The following is a 16,489-nucleotide window of genomic DNA, read 5'->3' on the forward strand; positions in this document are numbered from 1 at the left end:
TCTCCTCCGGCCCCCCTCCCATCCGCCCTTTCCTAAACACACACCCCTCTCTCCCGTTTCTCCTCTGACCAACCCCCCCCACCCCGAGCATCTCCCTCCCGCTCTCTCACCCTCTCCTTATCACTTGTTCCATCTCTTTCTCCAGCCAGCGACCCACACGTTTGTCTTTCAGTTGACCCCTGCCTCAGCACAGTGAAGGACAAAAAGAAAAAAAAGATAGCCGAAAGAGATCAAAGTGGGAGCGGTACAGCAGCACTCCCGACTCCCAGACAAATCTCCTCCTTGCCTCCTTTCCTTTTAACATTCAAAAGTAATCAATCTAGCCTGCTACATGATACTCAGACCCTGGCCAGGCTTCTTCCCCGCTCTCAGCCTTTCCCGAATGAAAGTAGAGAGCCCTCCTGCACTATTGGCCGAGCCACCCGCTCGTCGGCTCACACTTCCCCCGCCCTACCCCCTCCTTCCTACACCCAACCCCCTTTCACCGACAGCCAACTTCCTGTTTTAAGTTACCTTGAGCTGCAGGATAGGGGTCAGGGAAAGAAAAGAGGAAGAGAGAGAAAGAAGAACCAGACAAAAGACAAAGAAAGTTCTAACAAAGCGAGGCAGGGACTGATTGAGGAAGTGGTGGAGGTAGCTTGCCTCTGCATTCCGTGTCCTCCGGCTGATCTTGCGTTTCTCATGGCTGTACGGAGAAGAAAGGAACCACTGGCTGCTCTCTGACAACTGTTCCCTGCTTATTTACAATGTCAAACTAAATGTCTCCCCAAGTCCCACCTCCCTGCAGCCATGACTGGTTGAATGGCCAGTGATGCAAAAAACCCTGATGCCCCTGATTGGCTGAGGGGAGTGTCAGAATGGATGCCGCATGTTGCAGCCACATGATTTAAAGAGCAAAGGCATATTGAGCAGACGCGCTGTGATCTACGTGTTCACAGGCATGCGTGCAAGTCCACAAGCACACGCTTGTCCTTCCTCTGTCACACATCCTTCCTCTGTCACACATCCTTCCTCTGTCACAGTAGGTAGAAAGATAACATCCAGACAATCTACTAAATATTGTAGTCTGTGTTAGTGCTAATAAAACACCTTCATTGAAGTACATATTTAATTCACAAAAACTGTACTAGAATAATAACACAACTAAATACATGAGAATTAATTAGTTTATCTGATAGTAAGATCCAGATTTAGAAATAGATAAATGAAATACCTAACCTACAAACAAAAGGTATTTAGTAAAAATTTTTTTTTTCAAGACCCAAAAAAAGGGTCTTCAAAAATCATTTTAAGTGCATTTCCAATTCTAAAGGTAGCTGATCAAATCAGGCCAAAAAAGGCAACTCAACAAATTGAGTTCATGTTTGTGGGTGGACAAGACATAGGACAATGTCAATAAACAACTATTGTTGTCTTGGCCCTAAAACTATGCTCCCAGACAGTTCTCGTTCTACAATTAAAATGTCATCATAAAACCATTTCAGCAATGTCATATAAATGCCCTGCTGTTATCTCGCCAAGGGTTAAACGGACATTCAGCCATGCTGTTCTACGCACTAACGTTTACATTAGGATGAGCACACGCATGCATGGGTTGCTCTTGTCAAAAGTAAGGCACTACAGGAATAGGGTGCCATTTGGGATCCATAACGGTGTTTGGAGAACTGCATGTCTAAAGATCTGTCTAGCAACAGATTAAGGCAACGTAGTGTCCTGGCAATGAAGTGTACTGAAGTGAGAGATTTAGGTGAGAGGAGGGGACAAAGCAATTTACTGAGAGTTGCTTTTAGCTGGCAGTCTGCATAGATGATGGTGGAATGACCTGAGGCTTATCCTGCATATTACTGCTGCAAATCCCCCACTGTACCGAGTAACAACAAGCCAGAGAGAGATAGAACACAAACCTGCTCCGTCACTGAACAAACCGGGGGGAGGGAGAGCCAAAAGGATGGAGAAGGACAGAAAGGAGAGAGCTGTTACAGGATGAGAGAGAGGGACAGAGAGCGAGGAGGGACAGAGAGCGAGAAAGAGGGACAGAGAGCGAGTGAGGGGGGACAAAGAGGATGGACAAAAGAGAATATGGACAGAGAGTGAGAGAGGAGGGACAGACACCATAAAACAGCACTAGACACCATGGAAAACAAAGTATTTATTATCTAATCCTGGAATATACAAGGTCTGAGGTCATCTGCCTTTGGCCTAAAGAGCAGGAATCCAGACTTCATCAAAGCAATTGGAAATACAGACATTGTCATCCTACAAGAAACATGGTATAAAGGAGACAGACCCACTGGTTGCCCTCGAGGTTACAGAGAGCTGGTAGTCCCATCCACCAAACTACCAGGTGTGAAACGGGGAAGGGACTCAGGGGGTATGCTAATTTGGTATAGAACACACCTAACCCATTCTATTAAAATTAGGCAAAACAGGAACATTTTACATCTGGCTAGAACTAAATAAGGAAATAATTTCAACAGAGAAAAATGTCTGTGTGCTACCTACATACTACCAGTAGAATCCCCATAGGGGGAGATCAACAATTTCCAGGCCCAGGGACATGTACTAGTCTGTGGCGACCTTCATGCCAGAATTGGACAAGAACCCGACCGACACCCTCAGCACACAGGGGGACAAACACCTACCTGGAGGTAACAGCATTCCCTCCCCCATATGTCCCCCTATACAAAACTACGACAACATAACCAACATAAACAGGTCACAACTCCTGCAGCTCTGTCGGAATCTGGGTATGTACATTGTCAATGGTAGGCTTCGGAGGGGACTCTTATCGTAGGTACACCTATAGCTGATCTCTTGGCAGTAGTACTGTAGAGTACTTTAGCACTGACCTCAACCCAGAGTCTCTTAGAGCATTGAGTCAGTCCACTGAGAAACCCTATCAGATCACTTTAAAATCACACTCTACTATGCTCAATCACGAGGCATCAAAGCCAAAGGAACTGAATAATATTAAGAAATGCTATAGATCAAATCAAATGTTATTGGTCACATACACATGGTTAGCAGATGTTAATGCGAGTGTAGCAAAATGCTTGTGCTTCTAGTTCTGACAGTGCAGTAATATCTAACAAGTAATCCAAAAGTTCCACAAAAACTATCTTATACACACAAATGTAAATGGATGGAATAGGAATATGTACATGTAAATTAGAGGTCGACCGATTAATTAGGGCCGATTTGCCGTTTTTGTGTGTTTTTTTACGCCTAGTTAAATAAAGATTAAATGAAAGCAAGTCAGTTAAGAACACATTCTTATTTTCAATGACTGCCTAGGAACGGTGGTTTAACTGCCTCGTTCAGGGGCAGAAAGACAGATATTCACCTTGTCAGCTCGTTGGATACAATCTTGCAACCTTACAGTTAACTAGTCCAACGCAATAATGACCTGCCTCCCTCTCGTTGCAAGTTAAGTTAAAACAAGTGTTAATTCAGTATTGTTGCAATTGTCATTATTACAAATACATTTTTATTTATTTAGGAAATTATTAGGAAATGGAAGACATACAAGACCACTGATAATCCACTGATAATCTCCCTCGATCTGGGGCTCCACGCAAGATCTCACCCCGTGGGGTCAAAATTATCACAAGAACGGTGAGCAAAAATCTCAGAACCACACGGGGGGACCTAGTGAATGACCTGCAGAGAGCTGGGACCAAAGTAACAAAGCCTACCATCAGTAACACACTACACCTCCAGGGACTCAAATCCTGCAGTGCCAGACATGTCCCCCTGCTTAAGCCAGTACATGTCCAGGCCCGTCTGAAGTATGCTAGAGAGCATTTGGATGAGCCAGAAGAAGATTGGGAGAATTTCATCTGACACCAAAATATAACTTTTTGGTAAAAACTCAACTCGTCGTGTTTGGAGGACAAAGAATGCTGAGTTGCATCCAAAGAACACCATACCTACTGTAAAGCATGGGGGTGGAAACATCATGCTTTGGGGCTGTTTTTCTGCAAAGGGACCAGGACGACTGATCCGTGTAAAGGAAAGAATGAATGGGGCCATGTATCGTGAGATTTTGAGTTAAAACCTCCTTCCATCAGCAAGGGCATTGAAGATGAAACATGGCTTGGTCTTTCAGCATGACAATGAACGCAAACACACCGCCCGGGCAACGAAGGAGTGGCTTCGTAAGAAGCATTTCAAGGTCCTGGAGTGGCCTAGCCAGTCTCCAGATCTCAACCCCATAGAAAATCTTTGGAGGGAGTTGAAAGTCCGTGTTGCCCAGCAACAGCCCCAAAACATCACTGCTCTAGAGGAGATCTGCATGGAGGAATGGGCCAAAATACCAGCAACAGTGTGTGAAAACCTTGTGAAGACTTACAGAAAACGTTTGACCTCTATCATTGCCAACAAAGGGTATATAACAAAGTATTGAGATAAATAAGTATTTGGTCAATAACAAAAAAATTCCACCATAATTTGCAAATAAATTAATTAAAAATCCTACAATGTGATTTTCTGGATTTTTTTAAAAATTTTGTCTGTCATAGTTGAAGTGTTCCTATGATGAAAATTACAGGTCTCATCTTTTTAAGTGGGAGAACTTGCACAATTGGTGGCTGACTAAATATTTTTTTGCCCCACTGTATATGGATGAGAAGCATAGTCAAGATGCAATAGATGGTATAAAACACAGTATATACATATGAGATCAGTAATGTAAGATATGAAAACATTATTAATGTGCTATTATTTAAAATGACTGGTAATCCATTTATTAAAGTGGCCAATGATTTGGGTCTGTATGTAGGCAGCAGTCTCTCTGTGTTAGTGATGGCTGTTTAACAGTCTGATGGCCTTGAGATAGAAGCTGTTCAGTCTCTCGGTCCCAGCTTTGATGCACCTGTACTGACCTCGCCTTCTGAATGGTAGCGGGGTTTTACAGGCAGTGGCTCGGGTGGTTGATGTCCTTGATGATCTTTTTGGCCTTCCTGTGACATCGAGTGCTATAGGTGTCCTGGAGGGCAGGTAGTTTGCCCCCGGTGATGCATTGTGCAGACCGCACGACCCTGTGGAGAGCCTTGCGGTTGAGAGCGGTGCAGTTTCCATACCAGGCTGTGATACAGCCCGACGGGATGCTCTCAATTGCGCATATGTAAAAATGTGTGGGGGTTTTAGGTGACAGGCCAAATGTCTTCAGTCTCCTGAGGTTGAAGAGGCGCTGTCACACCTTCATCACGCTGTCTGTGTGGGTGGACCATTTCAGTTTGTCAGTGATGTGTACAGAGGAACTTGAAATCTTTCCACCTTCTTCACTACTGTCCTGTCGATGTGGATAGGGGGGTGCTCCCTCTGCTGTTTCTGGGGGGTAGTATACAAGGCTGTGACTATAATCTAAGTAAATTCTGTTGAGAGATAATGTGGTCGGCATTTGATTGTAAGGAATTCTAGGTCAGGTGAACAGAAGGACTTGAGTTCCTGTATGTTGTTGTGTTTACACCATGAGTCATTCATCATGAGGCATACATCCCTGCCCTTCTTCTTGTGGTGGTTGTACAGACTCAGACAACATATCCCGAGAGAGCCATGTTTACGTGACACAGAGAATGTTACAATCTCTGATGTCTCTCTGGAAGGCAACCCATGCCCTAATTTCATCCATCTCATTGTCTAGAGACTGGACACTGACGAGTAATATACTCTGAAGCGGTGGGTGGTGTGCACAGCCACTGCGTCTACCTCTCCTGCGGCGAGGTTGTTTTGGGTCGGCCTCTGGAATTGGATCCAATGTCCTGGATGGTGGTCCGAACAATGGATCCGGTTCAGTAAAGTCGTATTCTGGTCGTAATGTTGGTAAGTTGACGCCGCTCTTATATCCAATAGTTCTGGGCTAACAATGTAAGAAATAATACATAAAATAAATAAAAAATACTGTATTGTTTCCTAAAGAGTCGAAGCGAGGCGAGCTTCTCTGTTGGTGACATCTTGCGAAAAGATGGAAGGAAAGTAGTGTGGAAATCTACCAAAACACAATTAGGCAACAACAAATTCAAACCCTTCAAGACAATTTCCTGGACAAAACGTCTCACGGTAATAGTGATGGTGTAAACTTCACAGTAAAAAACATAAACAGTATTATTTGACCTCTCAGCTTTCCTCTCAAATCTAAAAATGTAAAGCAGACAACACAGTTGTGGCTGCTTTGTCTGATGTATTGTTGTCTCTACCTTCTTGACCTTTGTGCGGTTGACTTGTCCAATAATGTTGGTACCATGTTTTTGTGCTGCTACCACCATGTTTTGTTGTCATGTGTTGCTGCCTTGTTCTATTGTTGTCTTAGGTCTCTCTTCATGTAGTGTGTTTTGTCCTATATTTATATATATATTTATATTAATATTGTATTTATTTTTTTAATCCCAGAACCCCGTCCCCGCAGGAGGCCTTTTGGTAGGCCGTCATTGTAAATAAGAATTTGTTTTTAACTGACTTGCCCAGTTAAATAAAGGTGAAATAAAGAAAAAAAGAAATTAACAACAATGACTAATCCAACGCAATATAACAACCTGCCTCTCTCTCGTTGCACTCCACAAGGAGACTGCCTGTTACGCAAATGCAGTAAGCCAAGGGACGTTGCTAGCTAGCATTAAACTTATCTTATAAAAAACAATCAATCATAATAATTAGTTAACCCTTTCATGCGTGAGTTCCAAATATCTCTAACGGTCGCCCCAGCGTGAGTTTTTTTATGCACGTGATGTTAGAATGTTCTCTCCATTCCAGAATGTGATTGATACGTAACAGTACATTTTATCCGCGCTGCCCTCAAACTAAAGCACGCAGCCTGTTTATATTTATAGGTTGTTTTAACTTCAATTTCAAATTATTTTCAAACAAGTTTTTATTTTCTAAAAACAGTTTGAATGTAGGTGTGTTCCGCCTCCTCATTCATTCACATAAAAATAGTCATTTTTACTTTTGCGGATAATTACATTTTTGGGACATTTCTGACACGGACAAAATTCCCCAAGCACTTCCCAATTGTTTGTGCAGTTCACGTCTGCAGACATTTGCTCATCTCCCGTCAGAACAGGATCTGCACACGCATTCACATTTTCTACTCCACATTTCTATTGTAGCGTATGTATGGAGCATAATATATTTGAGTATATTCTTTATCACCGCGGACACTTGAGGTAACGTTACTCATTTTATAACCTTTATGGTGTTATAGTCAATCGTGCTAATGTAGCCACATTCTTCTATTAGCTCTGTAAAACAATGCTAAATGCGTCAGAGAAGTATTATATTGTGTTGCATTTTGAAGCTACCATGGCCTTATGACTCTCAAGTGGTGCAGCGGTCAAAGGCACAGCACATCAGTACTAGAGGTGTCACTACAGGTTCAAATCCAGGCTGCGTTTCCATCAAAGTACTGATTATGATGAGCTAAGCTAATTCCAGCTGTGTAGCCATGTTTGTTGACCTACAATGCATTCTGGGATTCATGTCTGTTTGACCAAAGATGTTATAACAAAATGAGGTGAGTAAGAGTTCACTAATTTTTTGAGGACTTCCGGAAATTAAAATGGTGGGATGTGAACGACGGTAGATGACACACCCCTTCAACATGCATACTACAAACAGACCAAACTCATCTCGTCTTCTCTTATTATCTTCGGTTTCTGTGAGGAAAAAATACATGGCTGCGCGCTGAAACTAATCGTCTGATTACTTTCGATTTCTATAAAGTGTTTTACCTAGTTATTTCGATCAATGGTGAGCTCACCCGTGATGTGATTAATTATATATAGTAATTGCTATTAGCTAATTCATATTGTAGTTTACGTCAGCCGAGAGTTAGAAAAAATGACTGCTTGTGTTGGGTCAATCTTTCCTCAGCGCTAGGACAAATCTAGCCTACATTTTTCCGGTTAGGATGATTGTGTTATGCTATATTTACTAATGTGAATATCTGAACAATGCATCCAAAAATAAACTGCTGACATTCTGGACATAACTTTGTAAGGACTGTGTTTGTGTAAATAGTTTCTGTCAAAAGTGTGGCCAGCTCAAACGCTGATTGTTGCGTCATTCGAAACTGCCGTTCTAAACTAGCATTCTAAATGAGTGTTCTAATCACACGGGGTGTGATCGTACGCTTCAGGGACCACTGTAGAACGATCACACCCAGTGTGATGGTACGTGTGAAAGGGTTAACTACACATGGTTGATGATATTACTAGATATTATCTAGCGTGTCCTGTGTTGCATATAATCTGACTAAGCATACAAGTATCTAAGTATCTGACTTAGCGGTGGAAGGCAGAAGCAGGTGCGTAAACATTCATTCAAACAGCACCTTCGTGCGTTTTGCCAGCAGCTCTTCCTTGTGCGTCAAGCATTGCGCTGTTTATGACTTCAAACCTATCAACTCCCGAGATGAGGCTGGTGTGACCGAAGTGAAATGGCTGGCTAGTTAGCGCGCACTAATAGCGTTTCAAACGTCACTCGCTCTGAACCTTGGGGTGGTTGTTTCACTTGCTCTGCATGGGTAACGCTTCTTCGATGTGGTGGCTGTTGTCTTTGTGTTGCTGTTTCGAGCCCAGGGAGGAGCGAGGAGAGGGACAGAAGCTATACTGTTACACTGGCAATACTAAAGTGCTTATAAGAACATCCAATAGTCAAAGGTTAATGAAATACAAATGGTATAGAGGGAAATAGTCCTATAATAACTACAACCTAAAACTTCTTACCTGGGAATATTGAAGACTCATGTTAAAAGGAACCACCAGCTTTCATATGTTCTCATGTTCTGAGCAAGAAACTGAAACGGTAGCTTTCTTACATAGCACATATTGCACTTTTACGTTCTTCTCCAACACTTTGTTTTTGCATTATTTAAACCAAATTGAACATGTTTCATTATTTACTTGAAGATAAATTGATTTTATTGATGTATTATATTAAGTTAAATTGTTCATTCAGTATTGTTGTAATTGTCATTATTACAAATACATGTATTTTATTTACTAAAATCGTCCGATTAATCGGTATCGGCTTTTTTGGTCCTCCAATAATTGGTATCGGTGTTGAAAAATCATAATCGGTCGACCTGTAATTGTCGACACACGTTTTCCTCAGATTACATACAGACCCAAAATGTATCAAATCCAATTTTGATAAACTTCCATACCACAGTGTGCCATCTCATCAGCAAAATGTGACAAACACCACTGTAAATACAACCTATATTTATGTTTATTTTCCCTTTTGTAAGTATTTGCACATCATTACAACACTGTATATAGACATACTTATTCTTTTGGGACTTGTGAGTGTAATGTTTACTGTTAATTTTATTTCACTTTTTTTAATGACCTATTTCACTTGCTTTGGCAATGTAAACATATGTTTCCCATGCCTATAAAGCCCCTTAAATTGAAATGGAATTGAGAGACTCAATGTTCCCTTTTCTATAATGGTACAGCGAGAGCAGGGGAACAGAGTAGAGCTGGCAACAGAGTAGAGCTGGTAGCAGGCTGGTTAATGATTATAGAGCAGCTGGACTGCACATAGATTATTCCATTCCAGCGATAGCTATCTATGGCGGTGCAGGCAGGCTCTTCTACACCCAAACCTCCTCCACGAGGACACCTGACAAGGTCACTCTGCAGCAGAGACCTTCCCATTACTTGTGCTGCTGGTGCCTGGGACATGTTTGCTTACAGTCGCTGTTTAGAGCCAAACACGCACAAGCCGGGGTATCACTTTCACAAACAAACAGCTGAAAAGAGCCCTCAGGGCTGCCGGGCTAAGTCATGCACGCACACACCTGCATAAACTAGGCTTACCTACACAAAAACATGCACACACACGGGCTACACACAGTTTGTCCATCCTAAATATGGATGATAAACAGTCTCACTGGCTTCCATCCTGTCTGCGCTCAAAAGGAAAAACTGATTCTAGATGTTGATAATTTAGTAATGGGGCATAAATTAACAATATGCATGTTCATTTTCTGATTACATTGTAATGGTGCATTTAGACTGGATATCAAGGTCAAGTTGAAAGTTATGTACTTCCGGCACCGACAGAGATGGCCGCCTCGCTTCGCGTTCCTAGGAAACTATGCAGATTTTAGTTTTTTTACGTGTTATTTCTTACATTAGTACCCCAGGTCATCTTAGGTTTCATTACATACAGTCGAGAAGAACTACTGAATATAAGATCAGCGTCAACTCACCATCAGTACGACCAAGAATATGTTTTCCGCGACGCGGATCCTGTGGTCTGCCTTACAAACAGGACAACGGAATGGATCGCATGCAGCGACCCAAGAAAACGACTCCGAAAAAGAGGGAAACGTAGCGGTCTTCTGGTCAGACTCCGAACAAGGGCACATCGCGCACCACTCCCCAGCATTCTTCTTGCCAATGTCCAGTCTCTTGACAACAAGGTTGACGAAATCCGAGCAAGGGTAGCATTCCAGAGGGACATCAGGGACTGCAACGTTCTCTGCTTCACGGAAACATGGCTTACTGGGAAGACGCTATCCGATGCGGTGCAGCCAACGGGTTTCTCCACGCATCGCACCGACAGAAACAAACATCTTTCTGGTAAGAAGAGTGGCGGGGGCGTATGCCTCATGACTAACGAGACATGGTGTGATGAAGGAAACATACAGGAACTCAAATCCTTCTGTTCACCTGATTTAGAATTCCTCACAATCAAATGTAGACCGCATTAACTTCCAAGAGAATTCTCTTCGATTATAATCACAGCCGTATATACCCCCCCCCCCCCCCCCAAGCAGACACATCGATGGCTCTGAACGAACTTTATTTAACTCTTTGCAAACTGGAAACCATTTATCCGGAGGCTGCATTCATTGTAGCTGGGGATTTTAACAAAGCTAATCTGAAAACAAGACTCCCTAAATTTTATCAGCATATCGATTGCGCAACCAGGGGTGGTAAAACCTTGGATCATTGTTACTCTACCTTCCGCGACGCATATAAAGCCCTGCCCCGCCCCCCTTTCGGAAAAGCTGACCACGACTCCATTGTGTTGATCCCTGCCTACAGGCAGAAACTCAAACAAGAGGCTCCCACGCTGAGGTCTGTCCAACGCTGGTCAGACCAAGCTGACTCCACACTCCAAGACTGCTTCCATCACGTGGACTGGGACATGTTTCGTATTGCGTCAGATAAAAATATTGACGAATACGCTGATTCGGTGTGCGAGTTCATTAGAACGTGCGTCGAAGATGTCGTTCCCATAGCAACGATAAAAACATTCCCTAACCAGAAACCGTGGATTGATTGCAGCATTGCCGTGAAACTGAAAGCGCGAACCACTGCTTTTAATCAGGGCAAGGTGTCTGGCAACATGACCGAATACAAACAGTGCAGCTATTCCCTCCGCAAGGCTATTAAACAAGCTAAGCGTCAGTACAGAGACAAAGTGGAATCTCAATTCAACGGCTCAGACACAAGAGGCATGTGGCAGGGTCTACAGTCAATCACGGACTACAAGAAGAAACCCAGCCCAGTCACGGACCAGGATGTCTTGCTCCCAGGCAGACTAAATAACTTTTTGCCCGCTTTGAGGACAATACAGTGCCACTGACACGGCCTGCAACGAAAACATGCGGTCTCTCCTTCACTGCAGCCGAGGTGAGTAAGACATTTAAACGTGTTAACCCTCGCAAGGCTGCAGGCCCAGACGGCATCCCCAGCCGCGCCCTCAGAGCATGCGCAGACCAGCTGGCCGGTGTGTTTACGGACATATTCAATCAATCCCTTTACCAGTCTGCTGTTCCCACATGCTTCAAGAGGGCCACCATTGTTCCTGTTCCCAAGAAAGCTAAGGTAACTGAGCTAAACGACTACCGCCCGTAGCACTCACTTCCGTCATCATGAAGTGCTTTGAGAGACTAGTCAAGGACCATATCACCTCCACCCTACCTGACACCCTAGACCCACTCCAATTTGCTTACCGCCCAAATAGGTCCACAGACGATGCAATCTCACCACACTGCACACTGCCCTAACCCATCTGGACAAGAGGAATACCTATGTGAGAATGCTGTTCATCGACTACAGCTCGGCATTCAACACCATAGTACCCTCCAAGCTCGTCATCAAGCTCGAGACCCTGGGTCTCGACCCCGCCCTGTGCAACTGGGTACTGGACTTCCTGACGGGCCGCCCCCAGGTGGTGAGGGTAGGCAACAACATCTCCTCCCCGCTGATCCTCAACACGGGGCCCCACAAGTGCTGCATTTCGGAACTAGAAGCACCTGTTCCCAAGACAAATAAAATTTGGGCAACGCCCAGAAGCACTTTGTTAGCATCATGAAGTACAATTGCGCACGTTCTGAGCCCTCTCCTGTACTCCCTGTTCACCCACGACTGCGTGGCCACGCACGCCTCCAACTCAATCATCAAGTTTGCGGACGACACAACAGTGGTAGGCTTGATTACCAACAACGACGAGACGGCCTACAGGGAGGAGGTGAGGGCCCTCGGAGTGTGGTGTCAGGAAAATAACCTCACACTCAACGTCAACAAAACTAAGGAGATGATTGTGGACTTCAGGAAACAGCAGAGGGAACACCCCCTATCCACATCGATGGAACAGTAGTGGAGAGGGTAGCAAGTTTTAAGTTCCTCGGCATACACATCACAGACAAACTGAATTGGTCCACTCACACTGACAGCGCCGTGAAGAAGGCGCAGCAGCGCCTCTTCAACCTCAGGAGGCTGAAGAAATTCGGCTTGTCACCAAAAGCACTCACAAACTTCTACAGATGCACAATCGAGAGCATCCTGGCGGGCTGTATCACCGCCTGGTACGGCAACTGCTCCGCCTCCGCCCACAACCGTAAGGCTCTCCAGAGGGTAGTGAGGTCTGCACAACGCATCACCGGGGGCAAACTACCTGCCCTCCAGGACACCTACACCACCCGATGTTACAGGAAGGCCATAAAGATCATCAAGGACATCCACCACCCAAACCACTGCCTGTTCACCCCGCTATCATCCAGAAGGCGAGGTCAGTACCGGTGCATCAAAGCTGGGACCGAGAGACTGAAAAACAGCTTCTATCTCAAGGCCATCAGACTGTTAAACAGCCACCACTAACTTTGAGTGGCTGCTGCCAACACACTGACACGGACTCAACTCCAGCCACTTTAATAATGGGAATTGATGTAAAATATATCACTAGCCACTTTAAACAATGCTACCTAATATAATGTTTACATACCCTACATTATTCATCTCATATGCATACGTATATAATGTACTCTATATCATCTACTGCATCCTTATGTAATACATGTATCACTAGCCACTTTAACTATGCCACTTTGTTTACATACTCATCTCATATGTATATACTGTACTCGATACCATCTACTGTATCTTGTCTATGCTGCTCTGTACCATCACTCATTCATATATCTTTATGTACATATTCCTTACACTCTGTATAAGACAGTAGTTTTGGAATTGTTAGTTATATTACTTGTTGGTTATTACTGCATTGTCGGAACTAGAAGCACAAGCATTTCGCTACACTCGCATTAACATCTGCTAACCATGTGTATGTGACAAATAAAATTTGATTTGATTTGAACAAGTGTTGGTCCCATGTTTCACAAGCTGAAATAAAAGATCCCAGAAATATTACATACACACACAGCTTATCCCGCTCAAATTTGTTACATGCCTGCTAATGAGCATTTCTCATTTGCCAAGATAATCCAGCCACCTGACAAGTGGCATATAAAGAAGCTGATCATTACACAGGCGCACCTTGTGCTGGGACAATAAACTGCCACTCTAAAATGTGCAGTTTTGGCACAACACAATGCCACAGATGTCTCAAATTGAGGGAGCGAGCAATTTTCATGCTGACTGCAGGAATGTCCACCAGAGCTGTTGCATAATAATTTAATGTTTATTTCTCCAACCTCGTTTTAGAGAATTAGGCAGTACGTCCAACCGACCTCATAACCGCAAACCACGTGTAGCCACGCCAGCCCAGGACCTCCACATCTGGCTTCTTCACCTGTGGGATTGTCTGAGACCAGCCACCCAGACAGCTGATGAAACTGAGGAGAATCTGATTGTGGCGAAAAACTGGCTGGGCCTGGCTCATCCATGGCTGCGCCCCTGCCTACTTATGTGAAATCTGTAGAATCGGGCCTAATGAATTTATTTCAATTGACTGATTTCCTTATATGAACTGTCACTCAGTAAAATCGTTTTAAAAGTTACATGTTGCATTTATATTTGTGCTCGGTATAGTTCGTTTTGGATTGTACAATACATAGGCTGCTACAGTACTCTCCAAATTGCATATTGAAACAGGTATTGCATGGAATGATTTTCTTTCCATCACATAGTTTGAAGCAATTATACATTGGCAAGATAGCCGAAAATTCTGTTTATCACGCTGCTCAAGGGACAAGGCACAGACTTCAAGTCCTCAAGTATTTGAAGAGTCAGTGCGCACATAATGTGATTCACAATAACTGTCAGTCAACACACTGGAATGTAAACAATGAACATGATACATATCTCGGTTTAATGGGCATTAGCAAAATGTGAGAATGATGTCTGTTGTAATTTGAGATTTTAGTGAGTTATTTGATGCCTTCAGCCTCCTGCATGTATTCAGACAAACTACGTTAGCTAATAAACGGTAGATGGCCCAAATGTGTCTTCTAGTACATAGCTAGCTAATAGTTTGTTTGTTCAAGCCAACAACATGCAACACTGACGATAAACATTTAACGTTAGCTACCTATTATTAACCAACTAAATCATTTTTGGAATGAGCAAAAACTATCCTAATGCAAATAAAGCCCTTGAATTGAAAGACAGCAGACCCGACCGCTTGCTTACAGTTGAAACAAGCGGGTCGGATCTGCTGGCTAAACCAGCAGCTGTTTAGCTTAGCTAGTTAACTTAGTAACACGGTGTGATCATTTATTGTTAGTCAAACGTAGGGAGACACCGGTAGCTAACAGTTACCTAGCAAATAACAAGCGCAACCTGGACAAGGGAAGAGAGACATGGAAGACGATGATACGCTCTACAGTAGTCTGTGATACTGTTTATTCGCCACTGAACAAAAGGAAGCGATAAATCAAAGGAAAGTTTACAAAGCTTTGCAAAGTTGGGGAAAGGCTCTCTAACCAATAAAGACTACGTTTGGATCTGTCCTTCAGACCAATCAAACCTCGGACTAGATTCCACCAATCAAGGTTTCTAAGGGTTCAGTTCGTTGTGAAACTGATGCCATTCAGGATCTACCAAAAATCGCCAGTCGTACGAGACAGAGTTTAGACAAGAGCCAACATGGCGGACTCAGTGCGGTAGTTTCTTAAACGCCTCTGTTACTTTCAGCTGGCCACCAATAAGCTGCTCAGAGAGCGGGGAGGGAAATGGCGCCTATGTTCATCTTCCAAAACAATCGTCTATTGGACAAGACGAGCAACTGGAAATTAGCAAAGTTATAGCCCCAATTCCATAGCGACACAGTATGCTTTCACATATAGACATTAACCATGTATATCAATTGATTTTTACTCACTTTGTTTTACAGGTTCGCAGTGAAGTTCAGCTCAGCGTATTATTTATTTTATTTCAGTAGCAACGGGAAACAAGATGGCTGCCACGTACTTCTGCTCGAACCGGAAACTGTGCTACGTTGGCAACATTGCGCACTGACGTCAATGAACATCAAATCCTGAGCCTGGGAAGGAAGAGTTTGCCTGTGGTGAAATTAATGATGTGAAAACGAGAGTGGCAAAAGTTGAAAAAAATGTGGAAAGGGTGGAAAAGAATAACAATGTCTACCATAGACGTCTCACTGATCTGGAACAATACACAAGAAAATGGAACCTGAGACTCTACGGCTTGCCAGAGGTGGAGAATAAAGATGTGCGAGGAGAGGCTATCCGTATCTGCCAATAAGTTTTGCCTGCAGAGAAGAACAAAGTTGATGATACCATCGACGTTGTACATCGCCTCGGCAAGAAGCAACAGCAAAGCGATTCAAGACCCAGGGGTATCCTCATCCTATTCATTACCAGATTCTACAGGGATGCTGTCTGGAAAGCTGCTCGGAAGAACGCCTTCCTTCAGAGCCGTGGTATGCGTTTCGCCGAGCATCTCAGCCCGGAAGACATAGAAAGAATGAACAAGTTGTGGCCAACGATCAAGATAGCACGAAGTGAGGGGAAGGCTGCTTACTTCGTCGGAGGACGAGGTTTCATCAACGGTTCAGAAATCCATATTCCTCCCTAAAATCTCACCAGAAGGAACAGGTTGATGGTTTCAGCCATGGTATTCTCATTTTCCTTATGTTGTTTACCTAACAAGTATCAGGTGACTATTTTAAAGGAATACTCAGGTATTTCAATTCATTAGTTTGTTCTTGTATGACCAGAAGTCCTATTTTGTTTATAAACTTACGAAGAAGATTAAAAGCTGAATTTCTG

General features: G+C 43.5%; 1 protein-coding gene across 15 annotated transcripts in view; it reads right to left on the reverse strand.

Annotated features, from left to right (window-relative positions):
- The window catches only part of LOC118370978 (nuclear transcription factor Y subunit gamma-like), a 42,044-nt gene extending 25,828 nt beyond the window's left edge, over window positions 1-16,216 (reverse strand). For 6 of the 15 annotated variants that reach the window (XM_035756258.2, XM_052469922.1, XM_035756259.2 and 3 more), the window contains exon 1: window positions 16,079-16,198. In XM_035756258.2, the coding sequence (XP_035612151.1) occupies window positions 16,079-16,160 (82 nt within the window). In that variant the 5' untranslated portion in view covers window positions 16,161-16,198. Of the gene's footprint in view, window positions 1-110; window positions 383-642; window positions 772-15,579; window positions 16,052-16,078 lie in introns of those variants that run through there. The other 9 variants (XM_052469928.1, XM_052469924.1, XM_052469932.1 and 6 more) reach the window with 6 other exon arrangements.
- Window positions 16,217-16,489: the final 273 nt, after the last annotated feature.

Source organism: Oncorhynchus keta, chromosome 19 (assembly GCF_023373465.1).
Source record: "Oncorhynchus keta strain PuntledgeMale-10-30-2019 chromosome 19, Oket_V2, whole genome shotgun sequence".
Taxonomy (NCBI): domain Eukaryota; kingdom Metazoa; phylum Chordata; class Actinopteri; order Salmoniformes; family Salmonidae; genus Oncorhynchus; species Oncorhynchus keta.